General features: G+C 45.8%; 1 protein-coding gene across 1 annotated transcript in view; it reads left to right on the top strand.

The window, feature by feature from the left end:
• The window catches only part of plxnb1b (plexin b1b), a 123,483-nt gene that overhangs the window by 48,484 nt on the left and 52,866 nt on the right, over positions 1-22,133 (top strand). The window contains exons 2-3 of the mRNA XM_080728857.1: positions 18,931-19,018; positions 20,071-21,244. Coding sequence (XP_080584983.1) covers positions 20,081-21,244 — 1,164 coding nt within the window. The 5' untranslated portion in view covers positions 18,931-19,018; positions 20,071-20,080. The remainder of the gene's footprint in view (positions 1-18,930; positions 19,019-20,070; positions 21,245-22,133) is intronic.

Here is a 22,133-nt window from a genome sequence, read left to right as displayed (position 1 = left end):
CAAATGCCAAAGCGCTGCTTCAAAGCCCTGCAGTATTTATGGTGAAGGGAGTGAGGAGAGAGACTCATGGGGATTGGGGAGGAACATTCTTGTATCTTTACTGCCAGGAGTCAAGTCTTGTAGAGAACAGAGCAATCTGGCTAGCCATCGTCAAGGAAAAGTTCATCGCTCTTTTCACTTGGGCAATGCGGAAGTCTGTAATCGAGAGACTAAGAACAGAGAGACAGGGAAAGACAAAAGCGATGACAGAGAGAGAGATGATGAAAGTTTAGAGGGAGCAGAGTGAGTACTCCTAAGATGTAGGGTCTGAAAACGGCAATCATGAACCATTTTTCACCTGTATACATATCAATTAACAATAATGAATTTTAAAGATTCAGTGGTTCGCATGGCTTTATAAGCAGGTGGCGGCTGGGTCCACCATGCAGGAAGATGCTAAGACAACAGCGTGAATCAAAACACTGTCCCGGTTCCAACAATGGACCAAGGGCGGAGCGCTTGTTTTCGATGGAGATGATGGAGGCGTGCCGTCTCAGGCAACCATGATCCACGTGAGACACTGCCGAGCGAGCAAGTCTCCATGTCGAGCATTGCGATGGTCGCATGAGCCGACTCAGCGACGTTACCGAGTTATGTGCCGTTATGGACAGAATAGTAAATCTTCGCCCCCCCGACTTTCGGCACCTCTGCGCGGTCCAGGTGAACACAACGGAGCGCTCCCTAACTCCAGTTCAGCTAATCACAAGCTTCCACGGGCGGGTCTTAACTGGGACCAGGACGGGGGCGGGAATAAGAGCCAACGGATGGACAGACCTGCAGTGGCAGACAGAGGATAAACGGGAACAAAATAATAAAGTCAAGATGAAGAAAAGCAAGGAGGATCTGGAGGAAGGAGGGGGCGGAATAATGAACAAATGAAAGAAGCCGAGTACGTGAGGGAGAGAGACAGAGACAGAGAGGTTTGAAGGACAGAGACACACCACGTCTTGATGAAAAGAAGGCACAGCCTAACCCCGCCCCCAGCTAATAGTCCAACTGACACTTGTGTCCTTCAGCACTTTATTGTACATCTCTGTCTTGTAAAAACAGCACCCGTGGTGAGAGAGAATCATTGGAAGTGATCATCACACACTCGCACACTTGACCGCAAACTGGGATGTAAACAGCCTTTATGCAGGACCTCCCGTAGGAATGTGTGAGGCTCTTATCTCAGCGTTCTTTGTTGACGTTCCCTCCCCTCCCTCCGCTCCCATTCCATTCCTCTACTGTGTTTCACTTCTAACAGACCAGCATGCCCTGCCCTCAGGGGTGTCGCACCACATTCTGGGCCCTGGGTACTTTAACTATTGAAAAATAGCAGATATACAAGCTCCCAGTGCGGGAGCTTGTAGATCTGCTATTTTTGAAAAATCTTGAAAATTCTTAGAATATTTCAAATCCTAGAAGGTTTTTTGAAAAACCTATGTTTCTGTCAGTGGTGCTCAAACCTTTTCATGTCAAGGACCCCCAAATGATATGTATTTGACCATCCCAAAATATTTAGTTCCAGGGACCCCCAGAAGCAAAATTTGAGTTACAAATGTCTGCTTAAAAAATGCATATATTCAAAGATTTGCACACATTTTCACGACTTTTCAAAAATAGCAGATCTACAAGCTCGCAGAGTGCTGCTCTGTGAGCTTGTATATCTGCTATTTTTCAATAGTTAAAGCATGAAATAATTAAGACCCCTCCACCTTGGGCCCTAGTAACTCAGTCCCACTTTCCCCCCCTTGTGACGCCCCTGCCTTCCCTCCCTGCCCACAGCCCGCAGCTCTCTCCTACAGGCTATGCCAGGGTGCCAACCCCCCGCCTGCCGAGTCCTCCTCCCGAGCTACACAAAACCACCTTCAGGGTGGTCCGTTGAGGCAGCGCTGGCTTTGTTTTTATAGATCACTCCTGTGTTTATGCAGTCTTATGGCGATCACGCAGTATTACATGGTAACGTAACATCCTGAGGTTCTCATGGAGAATTATATAGTTAGATCAATGACAGCATCTGTGTGTCTGTGTGTGTGGGGCAGTGAAACCATATACTAAGTTGACCATTATGAAAACCACAGGGGGACAAGGTGTAATCTGTTACAACGTACATGCAGCACACTCACTCTCCTGACATCCACATATGCAGAGACATGTGCAGGGCTTCGAAGCTCACAGTCAACATCAGACAACGTATGCACACTCCTGATGTTCACATAATATGAACAACAAAGAGCCCTTCCGGGAATGCAGTAAACGTTATTTTGACCTCCCATACATAAGAATAGAAAACACAAAAAATGCGAACCATCCTCACGCATGAATACACACACATATTCACATTCAGCCTGTAGTCTGTCAATTCACCCTTTGTTAGCCTTCTGGTTGGTCACTGACTGACCAACCAGCAGGCTCTATCTGCCCTGTCCCGCCCTGGTTCCGCCTTTTTTATGTTGAATTTGCTGAAACATAATTTTTGGAGAAAGAAAAAAAAAAAAAACATGCTGGGTCACTATACTGCCACTGAGTATCTCCATTTGACTGAAACCAAGTTTGAAATTAGAATTGAACACACAGAATAGCAATGCAAAGCAACTGAATTAAAATGGTAGTGGATGGAGTGTCCCACCAAGACACAGCAACCAATGGGTGTGAAGAGGGGCGGGACAACGGGCGGGACTTGACAAAGGGTGAATTCCAAGCCAAGGTCGCCACGGTCTACTTTGGCCTTAAAAGACAGTTGCCCAGGACAGAGCAGGGAAGAGTACCAGACTGCAGGCGGTGTCCAGTCAACATGTTGCCACAGAGTAGCTCGAGCCCATCCTCACCTCATGGAGGAATTCTCAGCATTTCATGATAACCATGTGAAGAGAGGTGTGAAGAGAGGCCAAACGCAACACAAGGATTTGAGAAAGGAAACTTATTACAAATATCAAATGCTTGATATAGGCTGCATTTCTTTTTCTTTATGATTTTGGTAGAATAATCAAGAATCAATCAATCAATCAAAAACAATATATATATAACTGACTAAATTAATTTGTCTGATTAACCACTTGCACATAAATGTATTGCGTTGCGGGCATTATGGATTTACAGTAGTCCACAGATAATAAGTTATATTTGTGGTAGCCCACCAGCCTGTGTGACTGCTGAGACACGTTGTGTATTTGTGCCTTTGTTCTCAAACTGTTGGTCTGGCCTGTTATCTGATTCACAGCTATGAGAACTCTGGAGGCCATTTAAGGTTTAATGTTGGCCTGTCATAGCCTAGCTGAGCTAGACATCCCAGCCATGTTAAAGCAAGGAGGGAATGCAGATACTGCAGTTAGTTAGTTGCATTAGTTTATAGGCTGGCCCCAGGCTAGGCCTGTCATAGTGTTAGAGGGTTTAGTTGCGACCGTAGGTCGAAGTTTAGTATGTGAATGGTCACAGCTTGTCCGTATCTCTGTCTATAACGCCTGACACTGTAGTTCCCCTGGCACATCACTGTGACATCACATGTGACATCACAGCCATTCCTCCTGGCGCAGTTGCGTTCGCATGCACTTCTGCACTCTGTGTGGCTTGGTGGAGCTGACTACCATCCCCATATATGTAAAAGTCCATATATGGGTATTCCCCAGAATCCCTTTTATGCCCATATATGGGGATCCCTGATGTCATCGATATACATCACTGGCCAGATGGCCAAGACATGGCCCATATCTCTGTGGCTGGTTTGGATAGGGATCTTCATGTATGGACATAAAAGGGATTGTATGTTGTGATGTCATGGGACCACAATCCCTTTTATGCCCATATATGGAGATCCCTGATGTCATCAGTATTAGGCCCATATCTAACAGAATTTCATATGGGAATGCTCATGTATGGAGGAAGACAGCCCATATCTGTGTGGCTGGTTCAGACAGGGATCTCCATGTATGGGCATAAAATTGTATGTATGATGTCAGATGTGATAGACGTCATAGGATTTTCACATAACGAATAACTGAGAAAGCATGTTTGGGGTCTCACAGCATATCTCCATGGATCTCCATTCTCCATATGGGTACCAGGGGACTCCATATATGGGTCCGATACATACATCACTGGCCAGATGGTCAAGACATTGCGCGACCGCCCTAAAGGCGTCTTACTAGTACTATATATTTCGTATATATGGAATCCAGGGCTCTAGTGTACTCCCCATTGTGGGCACACATGCACCCAGAAAATCTGTCCAGTGATACTAAATGTTTTCATAGGTCGCAGCAGTGCTCCTTACATTTAGCGGGTCTTTTCAATGTTTGTGTGTGCACACCGAAATTATAATTATATACTGGAATCTACTGTATATGAACAAGTTGGGTGCACCAGTGCAACCAACTAAAACGTCAGTCTGGAGCCCTGACATCTTTTATGATCTCATTTCACCATGTTCACTGCAGTTTAATGCTGCGCTGGAGCCTTGCTGTGCTACAAACTCCTTTACACTCTAGTAAAGCCTGCGCTGGTACGTAGCTTATTGGCCCACCCCTACTGTTTTACGCCGTCATTCTCAACTTCGCACGTTATGCAATAAGCCCCGCTACCATGGAATTGTACGCAACACAGAACACACCCTTATGTTTTATTAAGGCTATAATATGGAAAAGGAGCATTGGATGCATGTGAGCACAAAGAGGCTCTTTGTATAGTGGTGTATATACACACACATCATTCAGCGTGGCAGGCACACAAACAGTAATTTCTCAAGAACAGAGAGGGCACGGTGGTGCAGTTGGTAGCCTCACAGCTAGAAAGTCCTGGGTTCGATTTCTACCGGGGGACGCTGTGGGCGCTGGGGGCGTGTTCTCTCCTCCGCGTCATCAGTGCCCACACCCTAGGTGGGGTTGGCGAAAGGGCCTTTCTATGTGGAGTTGGCATGTTCTCCCTTTGTCTCCTAGGGTAACCTGACTTTCGCCAGATGGTGGCAGCATTGCTTATGCATTGCTTTACCATCTGGGCTCGCTCCAGCACAGTTGATAACACTCGTAAAGTCCCGGGCCGGACCAATCAGCGGCAGCTATGGGCGGGCTCTGAGCGGCTCTGAGCCAATAGAGTCTGATTGCAGACCACGTGGAAACCCAGGAGGCGGATTCTGGGTGCAACGTCATGCAGACAGGCCAATATGAGTGGTTGGAGTTGGCACGGCCATATCCAATCACCTGCTTTAGAATTTGAAAAAATGGCCCGCCCCTTACATCGGTTGTGCTGGACCGAGCCCAGATGGTAAAGCAGAGCGTTATGCAGGCAACGCAATGCTGCAAACCATCTGGCGAAAGTCAGGTTACTCCTAGGGTACATACCCTCACAAAAACATGCGTGGGGTTGGCGAAAGGGCCTTTCTATGTGGAGTTGGCATGTTCTCCCTTTGTCTCCTAGGGTACATACCCTCACAAAAACATGCAGTAATCCTGGTCTGTATAATTCCTCCCCCTGGCTCTCTCTCTCTCTCTCTTTCTCTTTTCACTGCCCTTGTTGCATCTGCCACATGCATCACATCTCGCAAACCTCATGTTGTCCTACTCAAATGTCTAATGCGTGGCACGCACTAATAACTAAACCGCCATACTTTAAAATAACTTTCCTTAATACATACTGACATTACAACAGTTAGCACTGGAAACTCCTCAGAAAAGACGGTTATACTAAAAGGAGGATTATAGGCCCATGGTTCCCAGAAAAGAGTGAGAGTGAGCGTGCATGTTGCTGTTCTATTCTTAAAGGATTGAATGTCCATGCTAGAATGAAAAGATGAAAACACTCTTGCAACACTTTTCAAGGAGACTATTTCATGTGTTATTTATTGGGTCAAAGTGGCTTCAGGTTTTTAATTGTGTGATAGTGAAATTTTAAAAGGAATGTGGTCACTGGTCAATGGAAATCAATGGACACTAATAGAAATGTGTGCGTATGGACACATGCATTGTTACTTATCACAGGGTAGTTCAGACTGGTGGGTCTTTCAGAATTGCCTATGGAAGCTAATCCTTCACGATGCTCTGTTTCAAAGGAGCCCTTGTTCTAGCTGGAGTAGACAAACCTCAACATCCAATACTTGCTCTCTGACCATTGTTAAAGTGAATAGAAACGGTGGAAATGGAGTGAATGATCACAACCAATGTTCATTGGAAATCATTTGAATGCTATTACTATTATATGTTCATGCCAATATATGGAGATCGCTGATGTAATCAATATTAAGCCCATATCTTGGAATGCCCATACATGGACATACTGTGTCATAAAGTGTATCTAGGAGGGGATGGAAGATGGATGGAAGTGTGGTGCATGGTGATGCATCTGAAGTTATGTTTCTGGTTTTGCATTGGGGCATGCTTTCTAACTATAACCATGATTTTATGCTTCAAGCGTGTGTGTGTGTGTGTGTGTGTGTGTGTGTGTGTGTGTGTGTGTGTGTGTGTGTGTGTGTGTGTGTGTGTGTGTGTGTGTGTGTGTGTGTGTGTGTGTGTGTGTGTGTGTGTGTGTGTGTGTGTGTGTGTGTGTGTGTGTGTGTGTGTGTGTGTGTGTGTGTGTGTGTGTGTGTGTGTGTGCGCGCGGTGGTCAGTTGCTGAACCGATTGTGTCTGTTAATGTCAAAGCTCTCCTGTTAAACTTCGACTCCGTAGACGGTGAAGTTATTTTGTCTAGACGTGCAGACAAGAAGTGATCCAGGGTACGTTGAAACCCTAATCTCCTGCAGTGTGTGACTGTGTCAAGTGTCAATATAGAGGTACAGCATCCAGGCATGTTTGTTTTGTGTGTGTTCATGAAAACATTTGTGCTCCCTGCAAAATCTCAAGATTTCCATGCCAGGGGCGTCACAAGGGGGGGAAAAGTCGGACTGAGTTACTAGGGCCCTGCCGCCCAAGGTGGAGGGGCCTTAATTATTTAGCTATTGAAAAATAGCAGATATACAAGCTCACAGTGCGGCACAGAGTGCCGCGCTGCGAGCTTGTAGATCTGCTATTTTTTAAAAGTCGTGAAAATGTGTGCAAATCTTGGAATATATTGTGTATTTTTAAGCGAATTTTGCTTCTGGGGGGTCCCTGGAACTAAATATTTTGAGATGGGAAACAGGTTTTTCAAAAAGCCTTTTTAAAAAAAAATGTCAAAAATAGCAGATCTACAAGCTCGCAGCGCGGCACTCGGTGCCCTGCTGTGAGCTTGTATATCTGCTATTTTTCAATAGTAGTTAATAATGCGTTCCCAAATGGGTTAAACCCCCTCCCCCTATGAAGAACATTCATGGGGGGCCCGCAGTGAATCCTTGTACCCAGGGCCCAGAATTTGGTGCGACACCCCTGCATCAGACTCGCTTCTCGCTCTCGCTTCTCGCTCTCTGACGTCTCTCTCTCTTAAGTCTCTCTCCCTCCTTGTCTCTGTCCATCTTGTGTCTGTCCCTCTCCCAGCAGCTAGTCTATTAATAACTTGTTTTGCCTGCTGAGACACTGTCAGTCATGCTGCTTCTCCTCCAGGAGACGAAAGAGAGGCAAAATATTTGTCTTTCTGACCAGCCCCCGCCCTACAGTCTGCTGTGATAAGTCATCACCACAGTGTAGTTTTCTAGCTATCACCTAGGGGCTTTGTAATACATTTTTAGGTGATAGCTAGAAAACTACACCGCGGTGATGACTTATCACTGCAGACTGTACTCTGATAGGGCTGATATCCATTTTTATACTCTGTCATACAAACCGTACTCTCTTGAATTAAAACTCTGAATTTTGCTAAAGTTAAATGCATTTTGTCAAAACCAAAGTGTCCTCACCCACATGGAAAAAAGGTCCACATGATCATTTTCCCTGTTTTTTTAAGATATCTATGGGGGCTTTTAGGCCTTTTATTTATAGATTACAGACAGGAAACTGGGAGAGCGATGGCGAGAGCCAGGGAATGAACCCGCGATGCGCTGTCAGGCTACATTGGAGCATAAGTGACCCGACCGCTACGCCAGTGGTCCGTGGCACATCATTTCTTCCTTAAGCTTATTTTATATTTTAGAAGAATCCTCCGCTCATCGTGTGTAACTCCACCCAACTTTAATTTCCACAGAGAGCAGTGAGCTGACTGGCTGGAGTGAAGCGCTCTTGGAGGCGAAACCACACCTTTTCCTCAATTACAAAGCAGAGTACAGTTAATAAGCCATTGAAGCCGGAGGTATAGAGCGCGTGCGTGTGTATTTGCATATGCATGCGTGTGCATTTTCCTGCACGTTCCCCTTCTATCCGGTCCCCCTTTCCTCCTCAGGCTTGGGTCATGAATATGCAGCTGCATCCTTGCAGCTTTGTTCTCTCGCTCACACCCAGCATCAAACAGCAGGCAGGCCTGACGGGGCGAGGAGGGGCTGCCATCGCAGCAGCTCAGCAGTCAGGGAGGCTGATGAAACACAAGCCTCTGGTGAGAAGTCCTGAACTAGCATTTTATATGAATGCCACTGGGTCTCCACATGAGGGGGAAAGCAGGATGCTGGGTTGTGTGTGGTGGGTGGTGTAGGTACTGTAGGGGTGTGTGTTTCTGGAGGATGGTGTTCTCTGTAGCAACATGGGTATGTCCTACCTGAAATCCAGAAGTCTAATATCTCCTTTTAGTGAAGTCGATGATTCCCCTTCAGATGGGTTCGAATCCAGGAGGTGTGTCTGGATGGTGGCATTGGTATTTAGGTGTGTCTGACTGACTGACTGACTGACTGACTGACTGACTGACTGACTGAAAGGTAATTTACATGGATGTACGTTGGTGTTCGTGTGTGCATATTACGTATCTAGAAGTTGATATGACTGTTTGGTAATTGTGCGTTCGGATGCCGGTATCGGAAGGTGTGAGTGTGCATTCAGATTTCGTTAATGTGTAATGTGGTTTGTTTGTCTTGTGTGTGTGTGTGTGTGTACTTATGTGTTAAGTTTAAGTTAAACAGACTAAGTACCTTTTGTGCCGAGCTCTCTGATCTTACCGCCCTGCCATGACTTTCATCCACTTCAAAGCGTCTACACATCCATGAAACACAAAACTGCTCTCCCAACTCATTTGGGATACCAAGGATTATTCACATAAATTAATAAACATGGCCTGTAAATGTTACTATGAACATTCGCAATCGCATAAGCAAAATAAAGTGGCTATTAGCAATTCTAGGATAACATTATAAATCAGCTGTACTTGCTTCCACTTAGCTACTTCTCTCCTATTACTGCTATTCACTTTGGTGATGAAAATGACCAGAAGGAGTAAAAGAAACATCAGTGGTCGGAGGAGGTTTTGCATTTTTTTCCGATAATGTGCACATATTTCTTCCAGCCATAATCAGCATGTTAAAACACAAGCTGTAATTTCCCCTGCAAACGCATTGCCTCATGAAAACGCACGCACTGACGCACGCACACACACACACACACACACACACACACACACACACACACACACACACACACACACACACACACACACACACACACACACACACACACACACACACACACACACACACACCATTTCCTTTCATCCATAGCAGTGTATTAGTGCTAGCCAGTGACTGTGTCCTGTTTATATGAGCCTGACAAGGGTAGATATGATACTGGGGTGGAACAGAAGGCCAGACAGTAGAGCCTCTCTCTAGCGGTCAGATAGAGAGGACCTGGTTGCTCCAGTGGGCATTGGGAAGGTCGTTGGAAATGATCTGAGTGACTTATTGATGGAAATAAATAAATATAGTTCTTGTTTTTTCCCTCCAGTGGAATGACCATTCCCAAAGGTCCTTGATGGGCAGTTAGCCTAAATGATTAATGTAGGCTGTTAATGTCAACACTTTCTTTTTACTGTAGATTGTGGACTTTACTGACCGATTCAGCAGTTTGCCGTTTTGCTGAAATTAGCAAATGCTGGTGATTGTGTGTGTACGCACTACGCACGTCACTTTCTCTGTATGCGTGCACATTTGTTGAGCCTTGGAATTTCCCTTGATCCAAGCACCTTAATCCAGGGAAGATTGTATGCGTGGGTTTGAGTGTGTATTTGGGCTGCTTACTGCTGATCCAGCAGTTGGCGTGATAACCAACCACCTACCAACGCTCTTTTGCAGCCTTCTTTGTTGTAAGTCTGCCTTTGTTAGGGAGGGCATCTAAAACACCAGCACACAGGCTGCCTGTCCATCCGAAACAGCGATGCCTTCAGGAACAACATGGCCAATGTCAGCTTTATTACAGAAGCTGTGATTCATACTCGATGTCGCTCACTAACATAACCGACTCTGGAACTGTTACGGGCAGGGCCAGATCTGGCAGGACAAAGACACCCAATGTCAGAGGTTGTGTTTGTGTAATTTGCCCCAGCTTAACTGCCGTCCTGCCCACCAGAGCTTATATAGTATAACAGCAGAGCCATTGACTGAGCCTCAGGTCTATAGATGGTGTTATGGGGGTGGGGGCTTGGAACCTTTACATGGTGTGGTGCCATCTTCTGGTGGTGCAGAATGCCTAAATGCTCACCTCAAGGGAGTTTGAAAGTTGTTAAGCATAGCATTTCCCCTCTATCCTCCTCTGTGTTCTCTGTCTCACTCGGCTCACTCCATTAACTGATTCATTATCTCTTCAAAAAACGGTGTTTGTGTATCTTTAACCACTTACATACTTTGTCGACTGGGGTCCCCTATTAGGGGTCTATACTATGTGCCCTCCTTTTTGGAGCTGTGTGAAACACAGGCTCCCTATACGTGGCTGTGTGGGTCTGTGTGTGTGTCTGTGTGTCTGTCTGTGTGTCTGTGTGTATGTAGCCTGACTTCGGCGTGTAACTAGTGCCGCACCATTTACGCCACTCGCGCAATATATACATCAAAATGTGCGGCTCGGCCGGGAATGGTGTTCTATTACCTTTCGTTCCGATCCGCCTTACCATGCCGACGTAATCGGCAAAAAACGACGCTTAATTGTCCCCATTGACTTATAATGGGACAATGCAAGAAATCACTTTCAAGTATTTTTCTCTCGTAAACCATAGGAGCTACAGTTTCAAACCTCGGAGAGGAGATTCATAATGATTTTAAGAATGAATCGAAAAATAATTACATCACTCGGCCTCATGGTGGCGCTATAACGGCCCACTTTACGTTTTGCCCCGTAACTCTTGAACCGTGGATCGGAAAATTAAAATTCTTTTTTCCCTGGATTCCTTGGGTCAAGACGCATCTCCCCATATAGGCCACGCCCATTTGCGCCAGGATAGATTTTCCGCCATCTTGAATTTTCTCCAAAACACACTTTTTGCTCCTTTTCCTACATATTTTCTTCAAATGTCACAAAAATCGGTACACATGATCTACACACACACACACACACACACACACACACACACACACACACACACAGCTCCACTTCACACGGGTGTGATTTTTTCCTTCTACACAGAATCTCTTCTACTCGATCTACAAGCTCACAATGCATTGCGTTGCCAGTGATGCATTGTGTGCTTGTAGATAAGCTATTTTCACTGAATGTTCACATTATTATGATATGCCCAGAATAGGAACACTAGGGTTCATGTGTTCAATGTTTAACCTGGTCGTCTCGATGGTGATATCAAAGCCCCACCTACTATCCGTATGTCTTAACGATTCCTTTCGTCTGTCCTGCCCTCACTGTCTGCCTCATCTAGCGTTTCATTACCGTGGTCTCACTTTGAACTCTCAAAGGCCTGTTGAACCTCTCAGAGACCTAAGCAGTTAAATACAGTTGTCGGTAGTACAGTATGTGCGGGACTTGGTAATGATAGTGTGTGTGTGTGTGTGTGTGTGTGTGTGTGTGTGTGTGTGTGTGTGTGTGTGTGTGTGTGTGTGTGTGTGTGTGTGTGTGTGTGTGTGTGTGTGTGTGTGTGTGTGTGTGTGTGTGTGTGTGTGTGTGTGTGTGTGTGTGTGCGTGCGCGTGTGTGCACGCATCCGTGTGTGTTGTGTCCATCCCTGTCCACACCCTGCTATTGTGTGTCAGGATGAGTGCTCTACTGGACAGCTGCCACCCACAGGGATTGCCCTAAACAATGGAATTATACAGTCAGTCAGTCTCCATGTGTACACACACACACCCACCACTCATTTTTCATCTAACCTATTGTGATGAAGTACCATGCAGAAAGTCCCACAAATGGTCACACATAGCATTGGCCGTAGCATTGGCTGTAACTATTGTCATTATACTGGCAATACTGCAATATAAATACTAAAAATACACACACACACACACACACACACACACACACACACACACACACACACACACACACACACACACACATTCACTTCACAGATGTACCCTGCGTTATCTGGTACAAATATTGACCTACTATCTCTAGTGCAAGTTGAATTGTGCAACTTCCGATAGCTACTGCCTAGCGTTTAGCACCAACCTCTGAACACTGTTTTCTGTGTATTTTAATTTGTCAGTACTATAATGTAATAACATTACTATAATATCATGTAATATCCTATTTTAATGTTAGTCTGAGAGAGACAATGTAGATGTTTGTGTGTTAAATTGACAATGTGGAGGATTTTGTTTAGTGTTTCTGTGAGAGAGCTGTGCAGATAGAGCCAATTGCAGAGACGTGCAAGGGGATAACAGATTATGAGCTAGCATTCACGGCGTTGTGAGCATGTGGTATGTGCTTAATGCAGCGCCAAAAAGTGTCGATTGCAAGCTCACAATGCGTCGCGATGCAACGTGTTGTGAGCTTGTAGATCGGCTATCTTCGGCTCGCGACACTGTCCCGCGGCGAAGTATAAGTCAGGCTTTAGCCTGCTGTGCCATACAGCAATGTGCCCCATCTGCAGCTCTTGCCAGGCCTGTTGGCATTACATAAAGCTGTTGAGCTCTGCTACTTTGGATGGAGACAGGTGGCTACCCGGCCTACAGCCCACAAGCCCAGGAATGCACCATCTCAGAGCCAAGCAGTATGCTGGCGTTTAAAATTGAGTTGGTAGATGAGTACTTTTATTAAGACGTGGTCTCTTCTACCAGTGTAGACATTCCAACATTTTCTTTTGATAAATGTTTGACAGGAAGCTGAGGGGGAGAGAAAGGAAATGACATGCATGCTACAGGTGCCATGACTCAGTCAAACTCATGGCAAGGTTTCACACGTGGTGAGTGCCCTGAAAAACGGAGGCGTCAGGAGATCTGCCTATAGATATTTAGTTTTTGGTGTGGCCCACCAGCTGCACCTGTCACTATCTGAGCCACAGTACAGAGACATACAGACATTCACCAGAGTTCACTTTCATAGCTTCCTGTTTGGCAGCTGTTGGCATTTGCTCATGATTGCCATTTATTTAACCTTCATACTCTCTGATTACCTAAATCCAGATGAGATGCACCCGCACATGCACGCACGCACGCACGCACGCACGCACGCACGCACGCACGCACGCACGCACGCACGCACGCACACACACACACACACACACACACACACACACACACACACACAGAAGTCATGACCTGTACTGATCGAGCCACCAGGACACCCCTCTACAATCTTGAGGGGATTAGGGTGGGTTGACAACAAGACGGTTCTCCAACCAGGAACATATATACTGTAGTTCCCTTTGCTGGGGAACACTGATTGCAACAAATGCTATTTGATGGATGCCAGTTGCGTGCTACCCAGATCCGTCAAGACGATATGGGGTTTTCAGTCGCCTGAGGCTCAGTGATGTCACCCAGATATCTGCCCCCCCCCCTCCCCAATAGCCCATCCTCTGTCACTCTGCGGTGATTTCTTTAGGGCTATAAAGTTTAACAGCCATGGGAACTTCCCCTATCCGTTTCCCTCTTCACTGACAAGTGTCTCTGCCTGAACCACTGGAACATGTCCAGAGGAGTCTTTCTGCAAGATAGTTCTCCCCTTAAAAGGGACTAATCAGGACAACCTCACTCCAGTGAGGCTTTTTCATGCTTTTCATGTCTGTTTTCTGGAAGAACTTTCCGGAAGAGAGCCCAGAGCGCTAATCCCCCCCCCCCCCCTCCATGCCCCCATCCCCATCTCGCCTCATCTTTCTCCTTCTCCTCGCCTTTCTCTCTCTGCCTAAAGTTCGTCAGCCGAGGAGGAATGCGTTCTCTTTAGCTGAGCCACCATTGTTGGAGGTTCTCTATAAATAACTTTTAGTCAGCCAGCCGGGCTGTGCAGGTCAGTTCAATGGTTAAGCGTGGGGCTATATAAAAACATGACTTAACTTTCTCCAGCCATTAGATGTGCAGAAAATCGCACACATTTCAAATTACATTATTCCAAATATACAGTATATCCATAGAGGTTTTCATCCAGTAAGTTGTCATGTGTGTTGGCACACGCTAACTGTCTCACGAAACATGTTGATGGTAGACCAGAGTCTTGTGTGATGTGGCTGGCTCTGATGTTATGACTTGATATAAATAGTTCTCATGAAGTTGTTCTGAAACTGATACTGTATACAGTATAAAAACACATTACACCACCTGTCTTCATCTTCAGTGTTTCAAAGGAGAAGTCATGTTTTATGGTGTTTTTTATGGGATGTGTGAAGTAATATTCTATATAATAATACTAATCTGATGAAATGGCAAGTGTGTGAGTAGCAATTAAGTGAGTGTTGATGCTGGAAATGTTGTATCGCCAACACAGAGGAGAGAGGGTGGGTTGAGCCTTGACTCCACAGTTGTGGATGAATAAAACTAAATTCACATTAAAGGAGATACTTTATGTGATTTCCTGATGAGAATATTCAGAGTAGGTTTCATCCTCTCTTCTCTGCAATTCCCTTGAATTGTCTGGTTGGCCAGAACACACATTTGACACAAAACCTTTTTGTTAAATAGATTTACGACCCCACAGTTTAGCTCCCTCACACTGGGCTGTTTTTCCTCAACAGTAGCTTCTGATCTGGCAGATCATAATTTGTTGCTGCTTTCCCGGCGTGACGGTCTCGCTATCCAAAGGACACGGTGTACATTTGCAGTAACCCTGCGTTGCCGTTGCCAGTCTTTCTTTACGAGATTGGCTCTAATGGTTTACACAGATCGTATATCATGACTGTAACTCTTGCATTGCTGGGGGGGGGGGGGGGGGGGGGGTGTATTACCGAGGGACGCCGATGGTCAGTGTTTGTGTAACCGTATACCACAAGCTCTCAGAGCCACTAAACTAAAGCATCCTTTGTAAACACTGTGTTTGTTGATGTTGGAGCAGTGACTGACAGCAGGTGGCTGCAGTCAGTGGCGGCCTCACATACCCCCCCCCCCCCCCCACACACACACACACACACACACACACACACACACGCACACCATTTCCCTCTGTGTATGTCTTTATTTGTTTGAAGTGAGGAGAGGACTGGGAGGACTTCTCATTAGATGTCCGTTTGTGTGTGCGTTGTGTGCCGTGCGCCTGAAATACGGTTTGCCCACGAGTGCATGTGCACACACAGACAGGACTGTTCATGTGTTCCTTCTCAGAGTTATGGCACTAATTAGAAACTGGCTTTATCCTCCTCTCTCCCACATTCTATGAATGAGTGGGCGTTTGAATGGGGCATTATGGGTAGGCACTGTAATTAATAATAATGGCCACCTCCTTCCTTCTCTCTCTCTATATCTCTCGCTCTCTATTCCTCTCTCACTCCCTCCGTTTGTGGCTTATTATCATTAGTCGCATTCCATCAGCTCTCAGGAAGCACTGAGGCTTGTAACCACTTGTTTGTGGTGACTTCCCTCGGTGTCAGACCCTGGTTTACTCACTCTTTCTCTCTCTCTCCCTCTTTTCAACATTCTGTCATTCCCCCATACCCCAATTTGTATTGGCTTGTCGTAATAAAATGTAGGGCAGCTGATTTGGAAATTAATGAGTATGTATGTTGGGTTAATGAAGCAGGTGGCTTAGTTGAAAACGCCATTGAGTCATTTAGTCGAGATGAGGTCAGCAGGACTTGGATCATCTTCTAGGGCATCTACTGTACCACTGCTGGACTCAGTGTTGGTATTGGCCCCAGAGCCTGTCTATGTGACAACATGTTTATCTCCTTTAATGATCTATATATTCTAATGCAGTGGTTCTCAAAGGTTTTTGGCTGCAGTACCCTCTTATACTGATTTCTGAAGCCGAGTACCCCTTCCACTGACTACAGCATTTTGCTTTGAAAAATTTAAATCAAAAGTCCAGTTCCCATGCCAATATGTTCAAAATTAAACAGCATAATGGCAAATTAACATTACTTTCTATTCATTAACAGTTGTATAGTGACGGTATTGATTTAATTTGGTTTAACAATTTTCAGATGAGCAGGTTCACACAAAGTCTGTCAATGTTTTATCATTGACCATAACACTAAAATACATATTCCCTTTTTCAAAATGTTCTCATGTACCCCCTGCAGTACCCCTGCGTATCCCTAGGGGTAGGCGTACCCCCCATTTGAGAAACGCTGTTCTAATGTACACTTTCATCGTGCAACATGCGTGCAGATTTAGAAGCTGTTTATTCATGTCTCCAATCCATTATTCAGCATTAAGATGCAGCTTCAGCTCAGGAATTCAACACATTATCTGCACTGTCCTCCTGAACTGTCCTGCCAGTACTGGAATCAAGGCAGACTCCATTACACAGGAGTGGAGGAACATTACATTCATATAAACCAATTAGAAGCATGCATTTTCCCCTTCCTGTCAAACTGATACCCGAGGCCTGCTTTAAAGTGACAAAAAGAGACTTCCACCTCTATCCTAAATATGATTTTCAAAGTGAGGGAATTTAATCATGAGTCCATTCTCCTGTTCTCATGTGTCCAACGGCCTGGATGAAGTTGAGGCTGATTGGATTATATCCCGTAGGAAGAGGGAGGCCTCTTCCAAACCAAACCGGGATGATCAAGCATGGCCTGCTCCCTGTAGATTTTGGCAGTTTGATTTTTCCAAAATGAGGCGATGGAAAAGAAAATCAACAGGGAGCGGCACAACATCCTGCACAGTGGTGCACAGTGCACACTTTGTTTTTTTGTCTGCTGTTATCGATGGCGATCAACTGTAAAGCTCACCTGGTGGCGTGCACAGATTGATTGTGCAGGTTGTGATCCACAGGCAGGAATTAAGAGAGACCTCCAGAATCCACTACCAGCCAGGAGAAGGAAACCAGAGCAGAGGTGTTTTTGTTGTTGCTGTCCTCCCCTGTATTAACATGCCAGTCATTCCCTGAATGTCTCTAGGCTGCTAAGATCAGACATAATGTTTCTCACACTTTTCTGGACATGGTTGCAGTGCATCTTAATACACCGCTCTCACTTTCTCTCTCTTACTCTCTCTCCCTCTCTCTCTCTCAAAGGCCAAAGTTTGTTCATATAATGGACATTGCCTTATCTCTCCACTGCTTCGTAATGTTTTGCTCCAGTGTTTATTTATAAAAAAAAATATTTGTTTTACATTCTAGTCGTCACCAAGGCATCAATCAACCTACTTGGCCTCTGGGTCTGTCAGTTGATAAAGTCTGCGCTTGAGCTATAATTAGTTCTACATGAGCATGCTATCAAGCGGAAAAATAAACATTTGTTAGGAAGTGGAGGCAGAGGAGGGAGGTTCAGATATAAGTCACATTTAGTGAAGAATTATTGTCATATATATTTTTTCCTTCTTCTCTTTACTCTTTGAGTTTGGCTCTTTGTCAGGCTTTTACCCCCATTCCCACATAGATCACTGCCAACAAAGCAAGCTCTCTAAACGGTGGCAGGGAAAGAGGTGTTGTCTATGCTGTGTGTGTGCGTGCGTGGTGTGTGTGTGTGTGCGGGTTGACGTTCTTGTGATTAGGATCGGTCTGTTGAGCGGGCTGAATAGTGTCTTTTGCAGTCTGCTCCCCCAGCTCAGGCCCACCAAAGACCCGTCCCAACTGGTAGGAGATAATCCCACTTCCGTGCCAGTGGCTGGAGAGAAAGACTGAGGCAGGAGAGAGAGGGGAGGGAGAGGGGAGAGAGAGAGAGGGGGGCTGAGGAAGATAGTGAGTGGGGCAGAGGAGAGAGTTTGGAACAGGAGCCAGAGGTCACATACACAGTAGATTATTTTACTCTGAGAGTGTAGAGATTGACCTGTAAGGGTACTTGTGGAGAATGCAGATGAGTACTGAAGAGTGGGGGGAAATAGCTAAAGAGTGAAGCATAGATTTGGTTGACAGAAAAGGAGCTCTGGGTCTTTCCCCTCTCATGCCATCCTCTTTTAAAAACGTTTTTGTTTTTCTTCTGGCTTCCCTGCCGATGCTGGAACTGAAGTGTTTTGTACCTGGTATCCTAGCAATGAAGAAGGATTGCAAGCTCTCTCTCTCTGTCTGTCTGTCTGTGTGTGTGTGTGTGTGTGTGTGTGTGTGTGTGTGTGTGTGTGTGTGTGTGTGTGTGTGTGTGTGTGTGTGTGTGTGTGTGTGTGTGTGTGTGTGTGTGTGTGTGTGTGTGTGTGTGTGTGTGTGTGTGTGTGTGTGTGTGTGTGTGTGTGTGTGTGTGTGTGCGCATTTGTGACTGACACAACTTGACCTGGCTTTCTTGGCTGAGGGCTTGTTGACCCCACAGAAATTGACAGAAACGGGCCTGATGGGAATTTCAATGGGAATGAGGTTCCTGGCCCGGCCTTTCAAGGGACTATATGTCATGGTGACAGCTGCAGCTCCCCATACATCAAACGCACATTATACAAGGTGTTTTCAAGAGCTTGTCTTTGGTACAAGAAACACACCCTGAAGGGAGGGAAGTCCGAGGACGAGGAGTCATGCCCCGTTATACACTTCGCTGTATGACAGAATATAAAGAGAACAACTTTTGTTCTTTAATCCCAATTGAGTCTTTTGAATCACAGAACCGTATATTCACACGTGATCTTCTGTGCTCTTTGTGTTGCAGGTGTGTTGAGAGAGATGTGTTTTTAAACCCGAGCTGCTGGGAGGTCAAGAGGTGACATGCCTCTGTAACACAACGTTGGAAACAAATGGTGAGCTGGATCCCGGTCATCATGGGAGCTGATGTAGCAGTGCTTCTCAGCCTTTTCAGGCCGCGACCCCCAAAATAATCATATTATAACTGGGGACCCCACCACCCTGACGAGCACTAAGAGTTGAGGCATTACATTTTGTGTAACATGGTTCTATTGCGAGGCGTTGTGAGCATGTAGCATGTTCACAATTTCTGCTTCTAATATTTGACAATTTGGCCAATGCTTGTCAGTTTAGATGTATTAAAAAGTCCTTAAATTGTCACTTTAGAAATGTGTGGACACCCTCCTTACAATTAAACTTTATGTTGGTTTGTTTACTGTTGAGAGAGAAAACAATGTTGCACATCATCTGGGGACCCCCCAAAATAATGTGGGGACCCCCCTGGGGGTCCCGACCCACTGGTTGAGAACCCCTGCTGTACAGTATGTTCATTGAGCGTCGCCGTGGTGTAGACAGAATCTGACAATAGTTTAGCACACATTTTATTTTACATTTTATTTTACCTTTATATTATCTCGTTGAAATCAGAAATCTCTTTTACAAGAGAGAGAGACCTGGCCAAGATAGCTGCAGCATCAACTGCGATAGCTTAACATTGATAAGAAACAAGGCAAACAAGGCAAAAGTGAAAGTTGAAACCCCATTGTAAGACTTCTCAGCACACAGCAATATTCAAGTGTAATCTGGACCCATTTTCAGTGTATGTTCAGTTTTTTTTGTCAGGCCTGGCTTGTTGTACTGCTCTGTGCATCTCTTCATAAGTACAGCTTAAACTAAAGAATATTATTATTATTAATAATATTAATTAATTTCGTCTTGTAATGTGACAGTCAAGTATGTATTATTATGGCAATATTCATGTATTTGGTCACACAATGAATGGGGGTGCATTTGTACACCTTTTAGAGTTAAATGAACAATTTAGTTAAATGAATAATTTAGTCAGGACTGGAAAGTGGATCAATTAGCTGGTCACTGCTCAGCTGTTCTTACTGAATGTACGTAGACAATTTGACTTTAAAATCCTGTCCTGTCTCCTTTCCTGTAGATTGGTTGCCATGCCTCCGGGGGTGGTGCGTCGTCTTTCAGCCACAGCGGGCCGGTCGCTGCTGTCCTTGCTGCTGCTTTTAGCTGCTAGCTCGCCCTTCCCCTCAGTACCCTCTGGCACTGTCCTAGCGTCCGACCCGTCCCCATCCAGCACTTATCCCACATTCATCCGCAATGACACCCTGTTTGAACACTTGGCCCTGCATCCGCATTCCAGTGTGGGCCGGGTCTATGTCGGGGCCCAGGACCGCCTGTTTCAGCTGGACCGTTTCCTCCAACTGGAACTGCAGAACAACACAGGCCCAGTGACGGACAGCCGGGAGTGCCTGCCGCCTGTCAAAAAGAGCGAATGCCCCATGGCCAAGGCCACCAGCAACCACAACAAGCTGCTGCTGGTGGACCCGTACTCTATGCAACTCATCACCTGTGGGAGTGTCAGTCAAGGGATTTGCCAAAAGCGGAGTTTGGAATCAGTGAACGCGGTCCTTTTCTCCGCAGAGAAGCCAGTGGACACTCAGTACGTTGCGGCTAACGACCCAAATGTTAGCACTGTGGGACTCGTAGTCCGCTCACGTCCTGACCGGCAGCCGGTGCTGTACGTAGGGCGTGGCTACACCAGCGGCCATCCGCCAATATCCACACGGAACCTTGCCCAGGAACCTTTATTCTCGTATGAGGAGACGGCCAAGCTGGCCGTGGCCGGCCCCCTCTCCGAGTACGACCACCACTTTGTGGCTTCCTTCGCTCACCGCCAGCACGTCTATTTCCTCTTCTACCGGCGCGACCTGAAGTCGCATTTGCGCGAGTACCGTACCTATGTCTCTCGTGTCTGCGTGGACGACCAGGCCTACTACTCGTACGTGGAGGTGCCCTTGACCTGCCGCTCCAGCACGGGAAAGGTCTACAACCTCCTCCAGGCCGTCCGCCTGGGGCTCCCCAAGGACGGAGCGGAGGGCCACGGCAAGGAGTTGCTCCTGGGGGTCTTCTCGACTCGCTTGGTTTCGTCGCCGGGCCCCAGCGAGGACTCTGCCCTCTGCTTGTTCAACCTCCAGGATCTGGACCAGCGGATTAACTCCACCAGAGACCTGTGTTACACGCAGGCGGGCAGAGAAGCAGGGATGGATGCCGCCTACATAGAGTACGAAGTCAAGTCCAACTGTGCCAACCTGCCCTCGGTGAGTTAAACCGGACCTTAGTTTGTTAGCTTTATCCGTTTTCACAGTTCATCTTTAGACCATTCATGTTTTGCTATAGTTTTCAAAGTGGGCCTGTGTCCTTCATGTTCTCAGAAGTAGTCTAACTCAAAGAGTGGTTGTGTGCCGCCTAGCAAGTCTCTGAATCAAGTCACAGTCAGTGGGTGGAAATGCATGTTGATGGAACGTTCTGCTTAATCTACAAAGCTAAAAGGCATAGTTCACCCAAAATAATTCTTATTTTCTGCTACTCTACTTCTACTCACCCCATGGAGACTTGAATTCATGAAGATCTTTTTGTTTTTGTTGCATTCCTAAGCTAATAAAATGATGACCGAAAGCAGTTCCCTATGGAGACCCAAAGGAGACCCTTTGTGTCTCCATATAGGGAACTCCCGTCGGTCATCAAATTATTGTCTTGGGCAAAACACTTTAACAGACACTTTAATGTTTAGTTTATGAAGCCTTTAGTGTTACTGGATAGTGCTGAAGAAAATGGGGTGTATCTGTGTCCTATGACTCCTATGCTCCGCAAATCTTCCTTGAATAAATAATAATAATAATAATAAAAGAAAAACGGCATGGTTAATGTCAATTATTTTAACAAAAGAACCTTGTTTTCCTCTTTGTGCCAGTGAGTTATGTCTCTGGGTTGGCCATGTATCACATTTACGCTTTCATTTGCAAAGCTGGTGGCCACTACATGACGTCCATATAAGAGAATACAATTTAATTTGATCTCAATCTCAGACAAATGTAATCCTCTTGTGGTGAGATTGAATTAGATGAGCCCTCTCTTAGTAATGCTACTGTAGCTGCTTTGAAAATATACATCTTTGGTTGTACTGTACATTTGCCCAGTGCTTCTGTT

This window comes from Nannobrachium achirus (genome assembly GCF_963921795.1).
Source record: "Nannobrachium achirus genome assembly, chromosome: 6".
Taxonomy (NCBI): Eukaryota; Metazoa; Chordata; class Actinopteri; order Myctophiformes; family Myctophidae; genus Nannobrachium; species Nannobrachium achirus.
The sequence above is the reverse complement of the archived record's forward strand: the minus strand, read 5'-3'. Positions and strand labels throughout refer to the sequence as shown.